At 34.9% G+C, this 17,503-nt stretch overlaps 1 protein-coding gene across 8 annotated transcripts in view; it reads right to left on the reverse strand.

The window, feature by feature from the left end:
* Positions 1-607: 607 nt before the first annotated feature.
* Positions 608-17,503, reverse strand: part of FBXW7 (F-box and WD repeat domain containing 7) — a 290,838-nt gene continuing 273,942 nt past the window's right edge. For all 8 annotated transcript variants that reach the window (XM_069105544.1, XM_069105542.1, XM_069105545.1 and 5 more), the window contains 7 exons: positions 13,368-13,491; positions 11,422-11,558; positions 9,860-9,973; positions 8,488-8,669; positions 6,070-6,295; positions 3,769-3,979; positions 608-2,479 (listed from right to left, as the gene is read on the reverse strand). In XM_069105544.1, the coding sequence (XP_068961645.1) occupies positions 2,211-2,479; positions 3,769-3,979; positions 6,070-6,295; positions 8,488-8,669; positions 9,860-9,973; positions 11,422-11,558; positions 13,368-13,491 (1,263 nt within the window). In that variant the 3' untranslated portion in view covers positions 608-2,210. The remainder of the gene's footprint in view (positions 2,480-3,768; positions 3,980-6,069; positions 6,296-8,487; positions 8,670-9,859; positions 9,974-11,421; positions 11,559-13,367; positions 13,492-17,503) is intronic.

A 17,503-nucleotide genomic window follows, 5' to 3' on the forward strand; every position in this document is an offset into this window, starting at 1 on the left:
TTTCAGTACAAGATATCTGTATGAAAGCTTATTTAGTTAACAGAATGGTCCCTAGAGAAACAAGAATCAAGAATACTGCTTTTCATCCTGCTTTAATTTCGTCTGTTGAACAAACTCTTAAATAAGTCAAAAAGTAAGCAAAGGGAACTACTGATTACTAGGAATTCTAGAAATTTCATCTTTGAAGGTCAATGGTGTAATGATTCTTTGAGAAGGAAGCATATCTATATTTATGTTTGTGTGTTATATGTGCTATAGGCATTAGAGCTAAAAAAGATTATGGAATTCAATGTCCTCTTTTTGCAAATGAAGAAAAATAAGGCATGGATAGGTAGAGTGACTTGCTGAGAAATTGCTAGTAATACACACCAATGTAACATAAAAGACAATGAATTGGGGTCCTCTATATACTTATATCGGATAACAGGATGATAAGGAGTTTTGTTTTATGGAATTTCAGTTGTGTAAAATGGAAGGTACTGATTTCCATTTCAAACCAAAGAGAATGTGAACTAAAGAAGATTTTTTTTTTGGTTTAAATTTTAGAGGAAAAATAAGGAACTACTTGCAATGAAGTAGTACTACCTCAAGGAAGAAACAACCATGCTAACATGAAAAAACACATTTTATTGCACTTAAGTTATAAGAAAATAAAATTTCTAAGTGAATCAAACCATAGACACAATCCCTTTAAAGGTTGTTTTCCTCCCTCATGTCAGGTTGTTACATAACTAAATTAACCAACTGGAATCTGATTGTTTTAAATCAGACTATAAATAAAACAAAAAACAGGAGGAGGAATAAAAAAACAAGATCGCCTAGGATACAGTGTTAAACCACTTTCACAGTTCAGCTTGAGTTGTGGCTCTTGGAGAATGAGGCAAAACCATTCCACTTATTCATTCATTTTGTTTGTTTGCATGTGACGCCTTTACTACAAAAACGAAATCGTTTCTGCTTTGTCAGTTACTCACAGCAATAAAACTGTAACAGCTGTTTTTTTTCCCAAATACTGTAGAATACTAAGACTGACCAGCGACTTTATTTTCATTTTGTGTTTTATAGTTTAAAAAATATTTTGTCAGTTTTATCATGTATGTTCATTCCATTCACCACAGCCCTCAAAAAGAAAAGTTTCCCAACAGAACAGGCTGGAATAGCTTTGTTCTAAGGAATGTGTTTTTCATTTTTGCCCAGAAAAAAAAAAGAAAATAAGCTTTGCACACACTCTCAATTCTTTACTTGCAGGCAAACTTCACTCTTTATTGTCTGAAACTCTCCCACTCTCAGCCTCTTAGAGGCACAGATGGCTCAAGTTTCAGTGGCAAAAAGTCTTTTTTTTTTTTTCCGTAACCAAACTAGAGCAAATTTGGAATTCAGTCTGGGACTAAAACGTCACAGCAGAAAAAAAATAAAAAAAAATAATTTGCTTTTTTTCTCTTTCATTTAGCAGCATAAATAAGTTTGGCCACTGGGAATACAGTACAGGGGTGGGACAACAATCCCATGTTTGAAGACCTACTTCTAGCACCAGCATCGAGAATTAAATCCATCTCAGGACTCACAGAACCCAGGACAACTTGCCACCTCAGAGCAACATATGCGTTGAAGAGTGTAAATGGAAGCAACAGTAAATAGTTTAACAGAGGCTAATACTGTGATTGATTGACATTGGCAATGGTTGGCAAAAAAAAAAAAAAGCTTTTTTTATAACTGTACAAAAACAATTCACAGTAAAAACTTTTAGCTTTTCCACTCCAGAAATGACTTTTTTTGTTGCAGATGCTCTCTCTAATTTGAAAAGGCAACCAGTCCACATTTCGATGTTATTGCAGCTCCTTTTCTACACTTTGGTGGTAAAAGAACAGGTTAGCAGGATTTGGAACAAGGTTTCAGCATCGCACTGCCCAATGACCACTTGAGAGGAAAATAAAGAAATAATTGCACCTGGTTTGATTTAGAAAGTCATATTTTGCAAAGCTGCCCCCAGTCCAAAGTGAAGCCTTGTACGTGATGAGACAGCAAATGCCTTGCTTGTCAGATATGGTTTGTCATCTCGTCGTCTTCCCCTTCATCTGTAGGTCTCTACAATCTGTTGCCCCAAGCCAACATCCTGCACCACGGAGAACAAGGGATTTTTTTTTTTTGCAGGGGGGAAGGGCAGGGAGTACATCTTCTACATGTTTGGACAAATTCATCTTTTCTGCTCTTCACTTCATGTCCACATCAAAGTCCAGCACCAGCAGCTTTGTTTCCTCAGTCCCATTGCGGCTTCCAACTGCACACACCAGCTTTGTGTTAGAGGCTCTGATCCGCCACACGACTCCCCCACTCCCCCCACTCTCCAATGTGACTAGGTTTCGGATAAATTCACCCGTTTTCAAGTCCCACAGTTTTACAGTCCCATCATCTGAGCTGGTAATTACAAAGTTCTTGTTGAACTGTAAACAGGTCACAGCACTCTGATGTTTGTTGGGACCTAGGAAAACCAAAAGAATTTAGTTATTGGTTAGAAATTATGGGTATGGGTTACATATATAGTAATTTGTAGATTGCTACATTAGAACATACAGTAAATGAAATATTTAAAGCTTTACATATTTAGAAACCTTGTTTTAAGTTTTTTTTAATTAAAAAAAAGACTAGTATGGATATGAGAAAATCTGGTAGCCATTTATGATTGAACTATTATAATCTACTATTTATTCAGGAATGATGGTAAGGGATTTGAGATGTACTTCATTTCCAAAACACTTGGATAAAAGTTTTTCTGAATTATGGTGGTCCTAGTACAGTTTCATGCATTGTGTGAAGGACCATGACCCACCACTATAAGCCTTTGAGTTGCTTATTCAAAGGTACTACACAACTGAATGAACATGACTCCAAGGATAAAATTCAAGAACAGCTATTATTGCTGTCACCCTAATGTCCAGCTGAAAAAATAAGTTTTGGGCTCTATAAGTACTTAGATGCATGATTAATCACAAATGACCTCAAACTCCCACAGTTTTTAGAAACTGATATGGTGGAAGTCTAACAAGACAGAAGGCTTACAAACACTGTAGGAAAGAACACTATTTGAAGCTCAGAAAGAATAGAATAAATAAGTTTGAGAATAAAAAAATTAAGAATCTTATTTTGAGATTAAAACTGATTTTGAGGGCATGAAGTGACAGCAAAATATATAATGAAAGTTGTGAGTGAGTGTTTCCAGATGGAGATGGGTCATTCTCATACTACATACTACTTCCTATTCTAAATGGTTATTAAGGGTTCAAGTGTTAAAGACTTCCTTGAAGAAAAAAACATTAAAGCTATTTTAAAGAATTATACTGGAAATAAAAAGGTGCAGTTTTCATGCCGATACAACTTTTTTTTCCTTGTGAATCAAATACTAAATTCAAGTTAAATAATTATTTAATCCCAATTCTTCCTTCCACAAATCCCCTAAAACAAATCACCATAATTGGCACATTCTGAAAGCAATTTAAAAGTTTTTCTTAAGAACAGTGTTGTTTTTTAGAAAGAATCCATAGATTAATTTTATGTGGGTCCTACATCTATATGTAAGTCATTAAAATAATTTTCCTTTTAAAAATGTAGTTTAAAATAGTTTCCCCAAGGTGAATCTGGTTCGTATAGGTCTAATTCAAAGAACAAATGCTCACAGATTCATGTAAAAGCAATCATGCTTCCATTTGAAGAAAAAAGATAGCTCAATATTATTTTAGGTAATTACTAAGTTTTTTTTAATTCAAAACTCACCTTGCAATGTCTGTAAACACTGTCCTGTCTTTATATCCCAGATTTTAACTGTGGAATCTGCATTTCCAGAGACAAGAATATTGTCCTTGAGTTCCATTCCACTAGTTAATGACTGATGTCCTGTTAATGTGTGAATGCAGTTCCCTGTTTCCACATCCCAGACACGGATTGAAGTATCAAGAGATCCACTCACCACATGGATGCCATCAAACTAGAAAAAAGACATTATATTAACGATGAACTTGAATAAGATATTTGTGTATCTTAACCACAGTGAGAACCAATGTTGCAGGGGACACTAATTCAGTTCTCATGCAATGTCACTCAGTACAATTAAAGCACAGCTGCATTGAACAGGTTTTCAAAAAGTTTCTGATGCCAATGCATTGTATATCACTTGGCTGTAGAGATATTTAAGAATTCTTAAACTAAACAAAACAAAACCCCAACCCACTGTAAAACACTAATTTTAATACTTCACAAATGCAAAGTGAACACAGAGCATAATTCAACACCTCATTTTTAAGTCTTCTTTTTAGAAATACTTATCTCCCTTGGCATCTACATACCTTGGGATGGTTCTGGAATCAATGAGAAAGCCATAATGACTATTACCTCCAGCAGGAAGTTGAACCTGCTGATACAACTTGTGATAATGGAAGTGCTTATCAACATCTAAATATAGAAAAAGGGCTGGAGATACTTTTCACAGTGCTCAAATCTCATTTAGAAACTGCAAAGAAAAGTATTAAAGTATTTACAAGAACCTAAAACTAATTAGGAAATATGCTAACAAATAATGAATCATGTTTTCAATTAGGAATGGTGTCACTCTGATGACAGACTTACTGCAAGATCCATATCATTCCTTGCAACTTTTATTTCCACCGAGTAAATGACCATCAAACCAAACAAAATTAAGATGATGCCAACATTGTCATTTTCAGTTCCTGGCCCAATGATTCACTTAAGTGAAGATTTCAGTGTTATCAGTGTTCACAAAATATTTTTAAAAAATCTTTCTAATCTGACTGTCCTACAAAGCACATTCTCCTCCTTCTCCTCTTAAACAACTAGCTTTGAGATCAAAAGAGCAAACACAATTCCCACCACCACCAAAAAAATCACTTCTCCAGTGTCAGAAATCATTTTAATGTGGCAATGGCCCCCAAAATCAATACTGTACATCATCTAAGCATACTATTAAGTTGAGAATGAAATTATCAATATAAGCAGTCTAATTATGTACAGACATGGATGGACATTAGCTAGTGAATGGAAATGTATATGAAAACTTTTTTGGGGGGGAGGGAGAGGGGAAGGCAAGGCAATTGGGGTTAAGTGACTTGCCCAAGGTCACACAGTGTGTCAAGTGTCTGAGGCTGGATTTGAACTCAGGTCCTCCTGACTCCAGGGCAGGTGTTCTATTTACTGCACCACCTGGCTGCCCTTATGAAAACTTTTAAAACTGAAAATAAGGCTATTAAGGGTACATAGTAACATCTGTTTTTTTCTAAAGAGCACAAAATTTTAGCTATTTAACTTTTAAAACAGTGGTGAATTTATTTAAGGATATCAAATTCAAATACAGTTTAAAGGATGGTTTCTGAACCTTTTTTGTGTCATGTCTCCCTTGTGCAGTCTGGTAAACCCTAAGGACCCCTTGTGTCAGAATAATGTGTGTCAAATGCATAAAATACACAGAATTACAAAAGAAAACCAATTAAAATACAGTTATCAAAAACATTTTTTAAAACTAGTTCACTATCACCAGGTTGAGAAAGAACCTTTGGTTAGAGGAAGTCTCCTCAAAGGAATTGGTCTAGGGATGCCTCTGGCAGGGAAACAGCAGCTTCTTACAGCAGGCTGCAGATCTGTTATGAGTAAGGATGGAATCCCAATTACATGGTCCATCAAACTCAAGCTACCAAGGTCAAGGGGAACTTTTTGGCCAAATTAATCCTTTGCTAAGGAGGGAATTAAAACCAGGTTTACACTGGTAACAATATCTATTGTAGAACAACTAAAGAACCCAAAGTGCCAGGTTCCAACTGTTAAAACACAGATATTTCTTTTTTTGAAGGAAATTACATAATAAAGTAGAAAATGGTAAATGAATAATTCCAGAATCTCATATGTTTTCTTCATGCTCATTATATAAGTGGCACATTCACAAGTTATAGGAAAACTTTGCTCTTCCTATTTTTCTAGTACTCTAATGGACCAACATTTACTAGATAGTCAATTAGTGCAGTTTCTACAAACATATGCTTATGGGATACAGCACACAGGATCTCTTACCTGTAATGAATAGACTCTATTAGTATGCCCTTGCAGTGTGTGTAGACAAGTCTCAGTCTCTGGATCCCACACCTTCACCATGAAATCATATGCTCCACTAACAACCCTTCTGCCATCATACTGAACACATCGGACTGCAGCCACATGACCCATCAGGACGTGTAAACACTGGCCTGTCTCAATGTCCCAAACCCTAAGTGTAGCATCTCGAGAACCGCTGACAACCCTGGAGAACAAAAATAAAAATTTTAAATGTCTGACAGCAAGCTTTAAAGCATGTCTATTACTAAACAGAGTTAAAATGAGCCTGATGCAGAAGTTAAAATATACAACATATACCGTGGATTTATATAGTAACGTGTTTCAAAAGAGTTCAAAACTCTCACATGTTCTCATTTGGTCTTATGATCATTTTTAAGAGTTTAGGATGGACAAATATCCACATTTGGGAAACTGGCAATTTCCCAATTAAGGTATAGCCTAAGCGGAACAAGAATTCAGATTACCTGGTACCTAATCTAATATTCTTACCTACCAAATTGTAGTGCCCTTGCATTGCTTAAATAGCTTCCAATTCAATTCAAATTAGAAATGAAAATGACTGTTAACTGCATTCATTGAAAAGAACTCTGTGAAAACATGGCATTAACATTCTATACTCTTCATTATTTCTACATATCAACATTCCAATATGGAATATGATGAATGGTTCTTACTGAGAACAATGTTACTGTTAACATGGTAGAAGAAGACTAGAATGATTTTATAATAAAGGATACAAGACAGAACCTGCTTTGAAAATACAATGGACCTAATTATTTCTTTTTTCAATCCCTGAAAATGCATTGCTCTCCATCAACTGGGGAAATGCTAAACAAATTAGGTAGTTAGGTGATACAGTAGATAGAATACTGGGCCTGGAGTCAGGAAGACCTAAGTTCAAATTTAGCCTCAGATACTAACAGGGTTACTCTGGAAAAGTCACGTACCTGTCTGTCTCAGTTTACTCAACTGTTAGATGGAGAGAATAATAGCATCTATTTCACAGGGTTGTTGTGCGGGTCAATGAGATAATATATCTAAGCGTTTATCACAATGCCTGCAATATTAATGCTTATTTCTTCCCTAATGGGAGTATAATGTAATATTATCAGGCTGTATGTTCCAGTGAACATGAACCAACAGTAAAGTAAGAACAAGGAAAACAATATCAAGAATGAAAAAAAATGTGAGAGGACAAAAAAAGCTGAAACAGAACAAGGAATTGTGTATATGTATATGTGGAAATGAAAGTGATATAGAAACCAAAGGTATAAAATAATTTTTTTTAAGGAACATACGTTCAACTTAGGTGAGTACTGTAATAATCAATTTGATTAAATAGAGCAAGCATATTTGAGCATCTATTGGATGTTCTATTTGCTCAAGTTAAGAAAGTCATATAATAATTTTTATGTTTACATTACAATTACATTTACATAAACTTTTACATGAATGAATCTTCAAAGAGCTAGTCCCTAAGCTAATGAGGAAAAAAAAAAGTTTTAAATTACTTTGGACCATTTTATCTAAAAAATTAGGACACATTACAAGGGGCTGAACTGGAATACAGTGACACATAGGGGCCTAATGGTGAAAACTCACATTTATATAAGGTCAAATTACCAGTTCCAGGACATTTGAGAGATTGTTTCCTTCACTATATACTTCTACATGTGATTCTAATTACGTATTCTAACATCCATGGTCCTCTGTTATAAACATTTTTGGTAAGTCTAAGCATGTCCCCTTTGAAACTCCTAATTTTTGCTTTTGAAAAGCTACTATTCCTGAACTAACTCACCACTTTGTACATTATGCTACTTTTCTCTGAAAAGATATTCATAGGTATTTGTTTATTCTTTCTCACAATTTTCCTGTGTGGGAGGTAAGGGGAAGCATTGTTGTCTAATTGTACAGATAGCAATCCAGAGCATGGGCTAGCTAAGTAACTTGGAATTATGGAGTTTTAAGGATGACTTAAACCTAATTCCTCATTTTACAGATAAAAAACTAAGACCTGGAGAAGGGAAGAGTTTATACCACCATAGTGACAAAGCCAGGACTCCAATGAAATTGGGGCAAAATCAGGGAGGGAGCCTAGCGCTGCAATGGTCTGGTCTCTCTCCTTTGCCCAGACTAACTTCAAAACTTATTTCACACAGGAAAACTGAAGACACCCAGAATGATTAGGACTATGGGCCAACCATCTGCAAACAACTCAATATTGATCATTACCAAAGGATAGCTAAGAAAATACATATTTAGAATTGAAATCCGAAAATGACTGTATAACTGATACCTAATAGTAGCCAGTTTAAAGTGACTTAAGCAATGTAGGACAATCAGTTTATTACCAATCAAGGTTTTTGTTCTTACCGCTTTTCATGGAGGTGCATACAACGAACAGTGGAGGTATGTCCATATAAAGTGTGTATACATTCTCCAGTCTCTGCATTCCAAACTTTAAGAGTACGGTCAGTAGATCCACTGATGATGATATTGTCTCTCATTTGTGATGACCATACTCCACCAGTGTGTCCTACTAATGTTCTCAAACACTGGGAAAAAAATACTCAAGATCCTTATTTTTGTATTAAAAGTAAAATTTAAATACCATTTTCATCATTCATTAAAATTTGTGTTGAAAACTATTCAAGATGTGGTTGCCAGAAATATCAGGAAATAAATTTTAATTTTGGCATAAGAATCATGTGACAACTCAATACACATATCCAGCAGTACACGTCACATATATGAATGTCACAAAAAGCTAAGGAGATAGAAAGCAAATGTTTCTTACTAAGGTGTGACAGTTCCAGGCTGGCTTTTTTCTATTTTTTTGGATGAAAGAATACTAAATTGTAATTTCGTTTCTTTTATGGGAAAGAATGCCAATAGTACTGGGTGTGGTTGCATACCACATTTCATCTGAGCTTGCCTGAAGGCAGTAGTTATGATCCAGTCAAGCTACTTCCAGACATGTAAAGACAGACATTAAAACCTTGAAGATAAATCCCAAATTAATATTACACCATGGAAATGTGAAGTTCCCTTTTTATCTTCAAGTCTGACTTGAGATATTTATAAGATTAATGAAGTACTGCATGGATAAAGCACTAAAACAAAACAAAACATTTCTATACAATCCTTTCTTTTTATCATAACTTTTTTTTCAGAAAAAGAAAAGTGGTCAATTACTCAATTCTGTGTAATGCCACTGCACTGGACAGATAAGTGCTGGGCTTTATTCTGGTACTTTTGTAAGGGATACTGATTGTCATGTGCTTTCAAGGTGACTGCTAGGGATGCTTTTTTCCATCAAACTTTAATTTCAATGCCTTGTCTACTTCAGTATTATCTCATATGGCTTGAGATTAGTCTAATCTAACATAAAACATTTAATTTTAAATTATATGTGGCCTATAAACGGAGCCATTTCAGAGGGAAAACAAATCTCTCACAATCACAACTTTTTTAAAAAGATAAAGATAACATCGTGCTATTCATGTCAATAAAGTCAAGACAAATACAACTGAAATAAATATAAAGCACATCTGCTCAAGTTCTGAGTTTATCCATGACTAGATCATGTTACATCAAGATGAATTTCACAGTCTTGGGGCTTATCATATAAACAACTTAAAAATTCTTGCTAAAAATAAGTGGGTACCAATAATTATTCTTTCTCTTCATTTGTCAGTATGTGATAAAAAAATACAATATTTCATGATCTTTAAAAGAAACTCACTTTGCCTGTGATTGCTGACCAAACTTTCAGGGTGTTGTCATCAGAACCACTAACTATCCTGTTTCCACAAAACTGTAAGCATGTAATCACATGATCATCATGTCCTTTGAGCACCTGATAAGACAAACAAGAAACAGAGAAATTTAGCTAAATACACCTTTTTTACATATTATACAAGGAAAAAAGGACACATGAATAAGAAATATCCATACAAAAGACACCAGTCTCATTTTTATAGTTAATGAACTAAGTTTTAGAAAACTATTTTCTCATGTATCCTATTGCCCAATATTTGTTTAGAAATTTCAAATATAGAAATTTTACTGAGTCGATCCTATTTTTTAAATGATTGAGAAGTTGAGAAGAGCTAAGTGTTCAAGAAATTATATATTGATGTGACTAGTTCTAATTATTTTTTAGACAATGATTTTTAAACTATATTTATAATTTATAGAAGCATGAAAGATAGTACTTAGCCACCATAGGAATTTGTTAACATTTTAAGAAGAAAATTAAATATTATTTTCAGATGAAAAGTTTGAATAGTTTGGGGAGAAGCCATATTAAAAGCAGTAAAATATGTACTAAATGTGTATATCTGTAAATAATGATGTATTATATTATAAAATACAATAGGATGCTCACAACTTTTCACTTATTTGAAAATAGAAGCAGCAGAAACATAAACATTATGTCATGCTCAATTTACATGCCCTTCCCTAGGTCAGATTTAATTGTTTTTCAGGTTAGAGGAAGAAATTTGCTACAGAAGAACTCTAACAAATATTCTTTACTTTTTTTTAAATTAAATTTTATCTTATTTTCATGAAGAACCTCCTCCTCTTCTTTTCCCTCCTCCACACTAAGAGAGCAAGAAAAACAACACCCCTGTTAACAAACTTACATAGTAAAGCAAAATAAATCTGCACATTGGTCATGCCCTGCTCTACCCCACCCCACCCACCAAATATTAAAAAAGTTTCAGTCTGTACTCTGAGTCAATCGTGTGTCGATTAGAAGGTGGGTAGCATGTTTCATCATAAGCCTTCTGGAATTGTGGTTGGAACATGGCAATTAGGTGGTATAATGGATTAAGTACTGGGCCTAAAGTCAGGAAGACCTAAGTTCAAATATGACCTTAAACTGGGTAAGTCATTTAATCTTGTTTGCCCCAGTTTCCTCATTGTGAAATGAGCTTAAGAAGGAAATGGTAAACCACTCTGGTATCTTTGTAAAGAAAACCCCCAAATAAGGGGTTATGAAGCGTTGGATGTGACTGAAAATGACTAAACAACAATAGCAAAAGAGTTTCTAAGTCTTTTAAAGTTGTCTATCTTCACAATATTATTATTATTATTATTATTGTATAAAGTTGTCCTCCTGGTTCTGCTCAATTCACTTTATTTGTCAGTTATCCATTTCAATTACTTTAAAAGATTTTGATTCTTTCTTAGAAGAGAGGCTGTGTCAAGTTACACTTCTCATCCAGAACAGCAATGGCTAGCTGCTAAATGCTTAATAATTCCCATTATAAATAAGCATCTTTTAGGAATCTTCATTACCTTTGGAGATTTCAGTTCTCCTCGCCGCCAGTTTGTATCAATTCTGTGTTGCCTGATATATGCACTTTTCCAAGGACTATGTATGAAACCTGGCTTTATGATTTTTCTTCTTTTGATGTGCAGTGGTTCATCAATCCCTGTTTGAAAAAGTGTTTTTTTAATCTTCCATAATTAAGAACATAAAATTTATACATAAAGTCATTGGGAAAAGGTAAATTATGTAGTTGGATGAACAAAGACAAATATGAACTTAATTTAACATCTTTTGTAAGCAAAACAAAAGTATCTTTTAAGTGGGTATGGAAAAGCAGAGCTCAACCAGATGTACAGGACACTTCTCCACTATTTTATTAACTGAATCATCATACTCATAATACTTTGTACTCATACAGCACTTGTAACTTTTCAAATTATTTTCACGGCAGCTCTTTCATATGAGCTTCACAACAACTCCTTGAAGCAGGGCAGATACTACTGCACAGCCAGTAACAGCCTGATTAGTTCAAATAATGAATCCCATGAAGAGGTCCCATGTATTTGAATTTGTCCTATTCAAAGCTGTAATTATGTGAAATATGGTAACTGGTGCCAGCCCAATGGAAATATTTAGTATTAGAATAATGTAACTACTTCACGAAAATTCATTGTTTGCCCTAATTGGTACCTAGCTTAGCTGTACCCACATTCTAGATGATGAGACAGAGTTTTTGTGGCTTGCCCCAGGGCTACTTGGTCATTACCTGAATAAAGATCTTTTTAATCCCTGTCTCAAGATAATATTTCAGAAACCTTAACTAATAAACACAGTTATCAATATGATTTAGTGTTATAGTTCCAGGGCCTCTTTAGTTGCTAAGATAGGCCAGTTTTTTGATAGGCCAGTTAATAAACCTCTTCTTAGTTGTTAGCTCCATCAAAGTCTTCTTCTCATGTACTTTTGTTTTCTCTCAAAAACCAATTCCCAAAGGAAAACAAAGATATTTGACTCAAAACTACAGATACATAACTAATCTGCTTATCCATCTATACATACATATATGTAAAGTGCCTAACAGTACTGACACACAGTAGGCACTTAGTAAATGGATGTTCCTTTTCCTTCCTTAAAGGTTCTCTTTTCATCCCCAACAATTTTATGATGAAGGTAGCACAACTATCATTATTAGTATTTTTGTAAGGAAGAAACTAAGACTCTTATTAAATCATTTGCTTAGATGACACATCCAAGTAAAAGGCAGAGTTGGAACCAGTCTTTTCATTCCTTAGTCCATTGGTCTTTCCTTTCTACCATGCAACCTATCAAAGCAACTGAATTTCCCTTGGAAAAGACACTGTAGAGAGAAAGTTTTTAATTATTCAGAGAATGCTATTTCAGTTTTTTACTTCCCCTCTGCCCTCACCATTTCCTCTGCTTCCCTGATCAGCTTCCCCCTTGGGCTTTCCTACCTCTCCCCAATCACTTCACTAAGAAGGGGTGAGCAACAAATCAGCCAATTTTGATATCCGTTAGCAGTGCTGGTAAATGGCTTCATAGGTACAAGTCTTAGTTAAATTAAGTCCAGTTTCAAATCGTAAACACTGTGATGAAAAGCAGAGATACTTGGGTGAATTTAACTAGAGATTTCTTTATGATTTGTAACACTTGGTGAAGATTAAGCCTTCTCATTTAAATTGCCATTGGAGGTTCAGCGTTACAACCTTAATTCAGTGTCTAATAGCATCTGTGCCACTAAAACAGCTTTACTCTTCCATACCCACTTAAAAGATACTTTTGTTTTGCTTACAAGATGTTAAATAAAGTTCATGTTTGTCTTTGTTCATCCAACTATATAATTTATCTTTTTCCAGTTTCTCATCTTTAAACAAAACTACTTATACCTTTTTTAAAAAAGTGTTCCATTTTGAGAATCTTTCTAAAAAGATATTTTCAAAATTTTGACTCTTACCCTCTTCCTTGCATTTCTCTCTCCAGAGAAGGTTGTCTTCAGCCAGAATTCTCCAGTATCGGCATGTCTGAGCTGCTTGCAGCAGGTCCTTGGGTTCCAGGAATGAAAGCACATAAAGTGCCAGCTGAGGAGAAAATGGTGGCAAATTAAAGCATCATCACCAAAACTGTACAACCACTTTACACAAAGACAACCTCAAAATCCCATAAGATGAAGATTGGTATAGTCAAATGTATATCAGATATGCGGTAGGACCGTTAGAAATATCAAAAGGATCTGAAAGGGCAAGATATTATTACTAATTGAAATAGGTAGTTGTTTCCTAGCATCTTTATTTTTTAAATTATAAATGATTACAGTATTTTCTTGCTTTCAATTCTAAAAAAAAATCAGTTTTAATTATTCTTTTTTTTAAATGTATTCTTTTTTTTTTCTTTTTTAGAGGGGGGAAGGTAGGGCAATTGGAGTTAAGTGACTTGCCCAAGGTCAGACGGCTAGTTTTGTGTTAAGTGTCTGAGGCGGGATTTGAACTAAGGTGCTCCTGACCCCAGGGCTGGTGCTCTATTCACTGCGCCACCTACTGCCCCTCTAATTATTCTTTTAAAAAAAAATCTTTTCTTCCCTTATAACTTACTGTTCAATGAACCCAGATCACACTTACTTCTTTCCAAGAAGTCTTTGCTGATTAATCCTCTTTTCTTGCTTTATTCTATGACCAGCAGGACTTATATACTATCAATAGCATATTGTTCTGCGCCTACTTAACTGTTATTTGCTGACTCTTTTCATGTGTTGAAATGAACTTTCCTTCTACAACCCTGTAATCTTCCTGTTGGATAGGCTGTCTAAAGATACATGAGAGAACTCTAGAGGCCACCATTTATTTCTCTAAACATTGATTAAACACTAGTGCATACAGTGTTATGTTAGGCCAAGGGGAAAACTTACATAAGACAGAGTCCATGCTCTTACAGGATGATCCATCACAAAACAAAGACGAGAAATAGCACATAATATATATTTTTACATGATAAGTACATTAGGGAGGTGCCAAAGTGCTACGTCAGGTCTAAGGGAGAAGATAATTACTGAACTGAGGTAATGAGGATGAGAGGGAAAATCAAGGAAGGCCCTGTAAATGAGGGGATATTTAAAGGAAGATGAAAATTCTTAGATTACAATTGAAAGCCAGATCTGCTAGTTAATACATAATATAAACTATTAAAGAAGATATTTATTGTCAAATTGTTGAATTTCCTCAAAATCTTTATCTTTGGCAATAAAAGATGAAAAGAAGTAATTATTTTGGCTGAAGAGTTACTTTTCCTAGATGGCATCAAAGTAATTGTGTTATAATTTCCCCAAATTGCTCTTGGGAATTCTTTGGAGGGAGTAAACATAATTATTTACTGAATTAAATGTTTTTGTCCACTATCAGCTTAGAGAGTTTTCAACCTAACATTTGTATGTGAATGACGAATATCAACTTATTTTCAGTGTTTGATGGAAAGCTCAGTAACATAGTATAGTTCAGAAGGATTAACAAAGTGCTTTACATACAACATACTCCCTCACTTGGTCCCTCTAACAGCCCTGTGAGGTATATAGAGCTATGTGCCCTTTCCCAAGTGGGAAAACCAGCTCAGAGAGGCTTAGTTACTGTGCAATGTCATGTAGCCGGTAGACTGCATGTGAAATATTGGAACCCAGATCTTCGGAGTCCAAGTCAATAGCTCTTTTCAATATAGTTTGTTTACTTAGGCCACCTCAAAATAAACTGGGGAGTTGGAAGGGGATACATATAATGAACTCAATTATAAAATTAACCTCATATCATTTGAAAATGATCAAATTTAGGATGACTAAGGAAAACAAAAAGTATGGCCAAACAAAGTAATCAAGCTGGGGATTTTTTATATTTTTTAAAAAGAAGCTACAAAACTTTAATTATTTTCAAATAAATTGTTTCATATGTGATTCTCTTATAAAAGGGGCTGTCACAGGTATAAAGACTAAGGACAAAGTTTGCCATTGACTAAAAGGATAGTTTGAGTTTCTTTTTTGAGACCACAAAAGTCATCTAGTCCAACCTCTTCACCTTACAGATGAGGAAACAGGAGGCCAGGGAGGTGAAGTGATTTGCTAGAGATCAAGCAGATATTAAGCTTCAAGAAGTGGGATTTGAACAAAGGTCTTCTGACTCTGAGGCCAGTATTCTTTCCATTGCACTATTCTGCCTCTATTGTGTGACAAGTTGCTATATGGTAAATCTGAAGCTTAGAAGTGATAAGAAACTATTTTAGGTAGCTACCTTCTAATGCAAAATCACCTTTGCAAAATATGATGAGTGACAACCAGAAATGTTGGGGAAAGGGTTAAATTAATTTTGGTTTTAAAAAGTTAATTACTAAGGCTAGCAGTTTTCCTGCTTGGTATGGTAACACAAATTTATGGTTGAGAAGCTTTGAGTAGAAATAAAAGGAAGAGGAGCCTCAACTGTTTCTTATGCATCTCTTAGACCAATAATAATTCAAAAGAGTATGATGAATTATAGTTATTATCTAAGAAATAAAGTTTCTAAAAATTTCAATAGAGTGGTATATGATAATTCAAATAAATAAATACTCATTAATATTTACTCTCTGCCACGTACTAGGGATAAAAGATGAAAAAGTGAATCATTTTGATTCATATATATGTGCGCGCGCACACACACACACACACACACACGGTATGTATTTGGTATACTTCCTGCCTTCAAGGAAGAAGAATGTGAAAAGTTAAAGGAAGAAAAGTCCTAAAAAATTTTGAGAGAATGATCACTCTCAGATTGTGGAGAATGAGTAAAGGTTTTGTGGGGATGATTCTTGAAGTGGACTTTACAGGAAACAATTTCAATAGGCAGAGACATGAAAACTGTATTTGGAGCATGGGCCTGAGCAAATGCATGAAGGTGAGAGAGGACAGAAGAGATCAGGGATCTCTTATCATACAAGTCAGTATGGAAAGAACATAGAGTACATGAAAGGGAACAGCATTAAAATAAAGCTGAAAAGGAAGGTTAGTGCCAGAGAGTGGAGGGTCTTTAAATAAAAAAATTCAAGATTGTGTATTTTATCCTGAAGTAATAAGCAAGCACCTCGAGTGGTTTTTTTTGTTTGTTTTAAGGAGGTAAGCTGCATGATCCTATCCAGGCTTTACGAAGCTAATTTTGGCAGCTGTGTGAAGGTCAGGTTTGAGAGGGGAGAGAACAGAGTCACGGAGACCCATGAGGAGTTTTTTAGAATAATCCAGAAGGGAGAGTTATCAGGATGGTGACAGTGTGAATATCTAGGAAGGGATATATAGATTGTAAAGAAAGCACACAGGAAAAATTAATAGAATTTGGCAACTGGTTGGAAGCAAGATAAGAAAAAATATGAAAAGTCAAATATGGCTTTGAAGTATCATCGACCTTAGGTTACTAGAAGATGGTGATGCTATCAACAGAAATAAGTAAGTTAGGAAGAGAGGCAGATTTTGGAAGGACGACAAAATTAATTGAGAGCATTCCAGTTTAAGAGCTTGGTAGTACATTCAGGAAGAGATGCCCCTCAGGCAGCTGAAAATTTAGGACTAGAGCTTATGAGAAATCAGGGCTGGAGATATAGATTTGGGAATTAATTTTACAATGGGCTAACTAATGATAATCAGAACCATGGCAGCAGGTGAGACTACCAAGTGAGAGAAGTTAGAGAGAGAGAAGAGGGTTGAGGACAGAGAAGCCTTCAGGGACAAGAGGAAGATAATGAACCAGTAAAGAAAACTAAGAACAAATTCTCAGGGAGGTAGTAAGAAAACAAGGAGAGATCAGTATTGTAGTACAGTTAAGGAAGGACTCAATTTTAAGGAGAATCAGGTGGTCTATGGTCCAAAATGATGCAGAAAGGTCAAGGAGGATAAGAACTGAGGAAAGGTAATTACATTTTATGAATAAGAGGTTATCTTGGAGAAAAGTTTCAGTGGGATAGTAGGAAAGCCGCAAGAAGGTTGAATAGTGAATAAAGGTAGTGATTATATACTGCCCTTTCTAATGATTAGCAACAAAATAGGAGATAATCAGATAGTACTTAAGGTAGTAGTTCTCAAATGTTTTG

The sequence above is a fragment of the Petaurus breviceps genome, unplaced genomic scaffold (assembly GCF_028583685.1).
Source record: "Petaurus breviceps papuanus isolate PSGF00001 unplaced genomic scaffold, PetGlider_PUasm1.0 76, whole genome shotgun sequence".
NCBI lineage: Eukaryota > Metazoa > Chordata > Mammalia > Diprotodontia > Petauridae > Petaurus > Petaurus breviceps.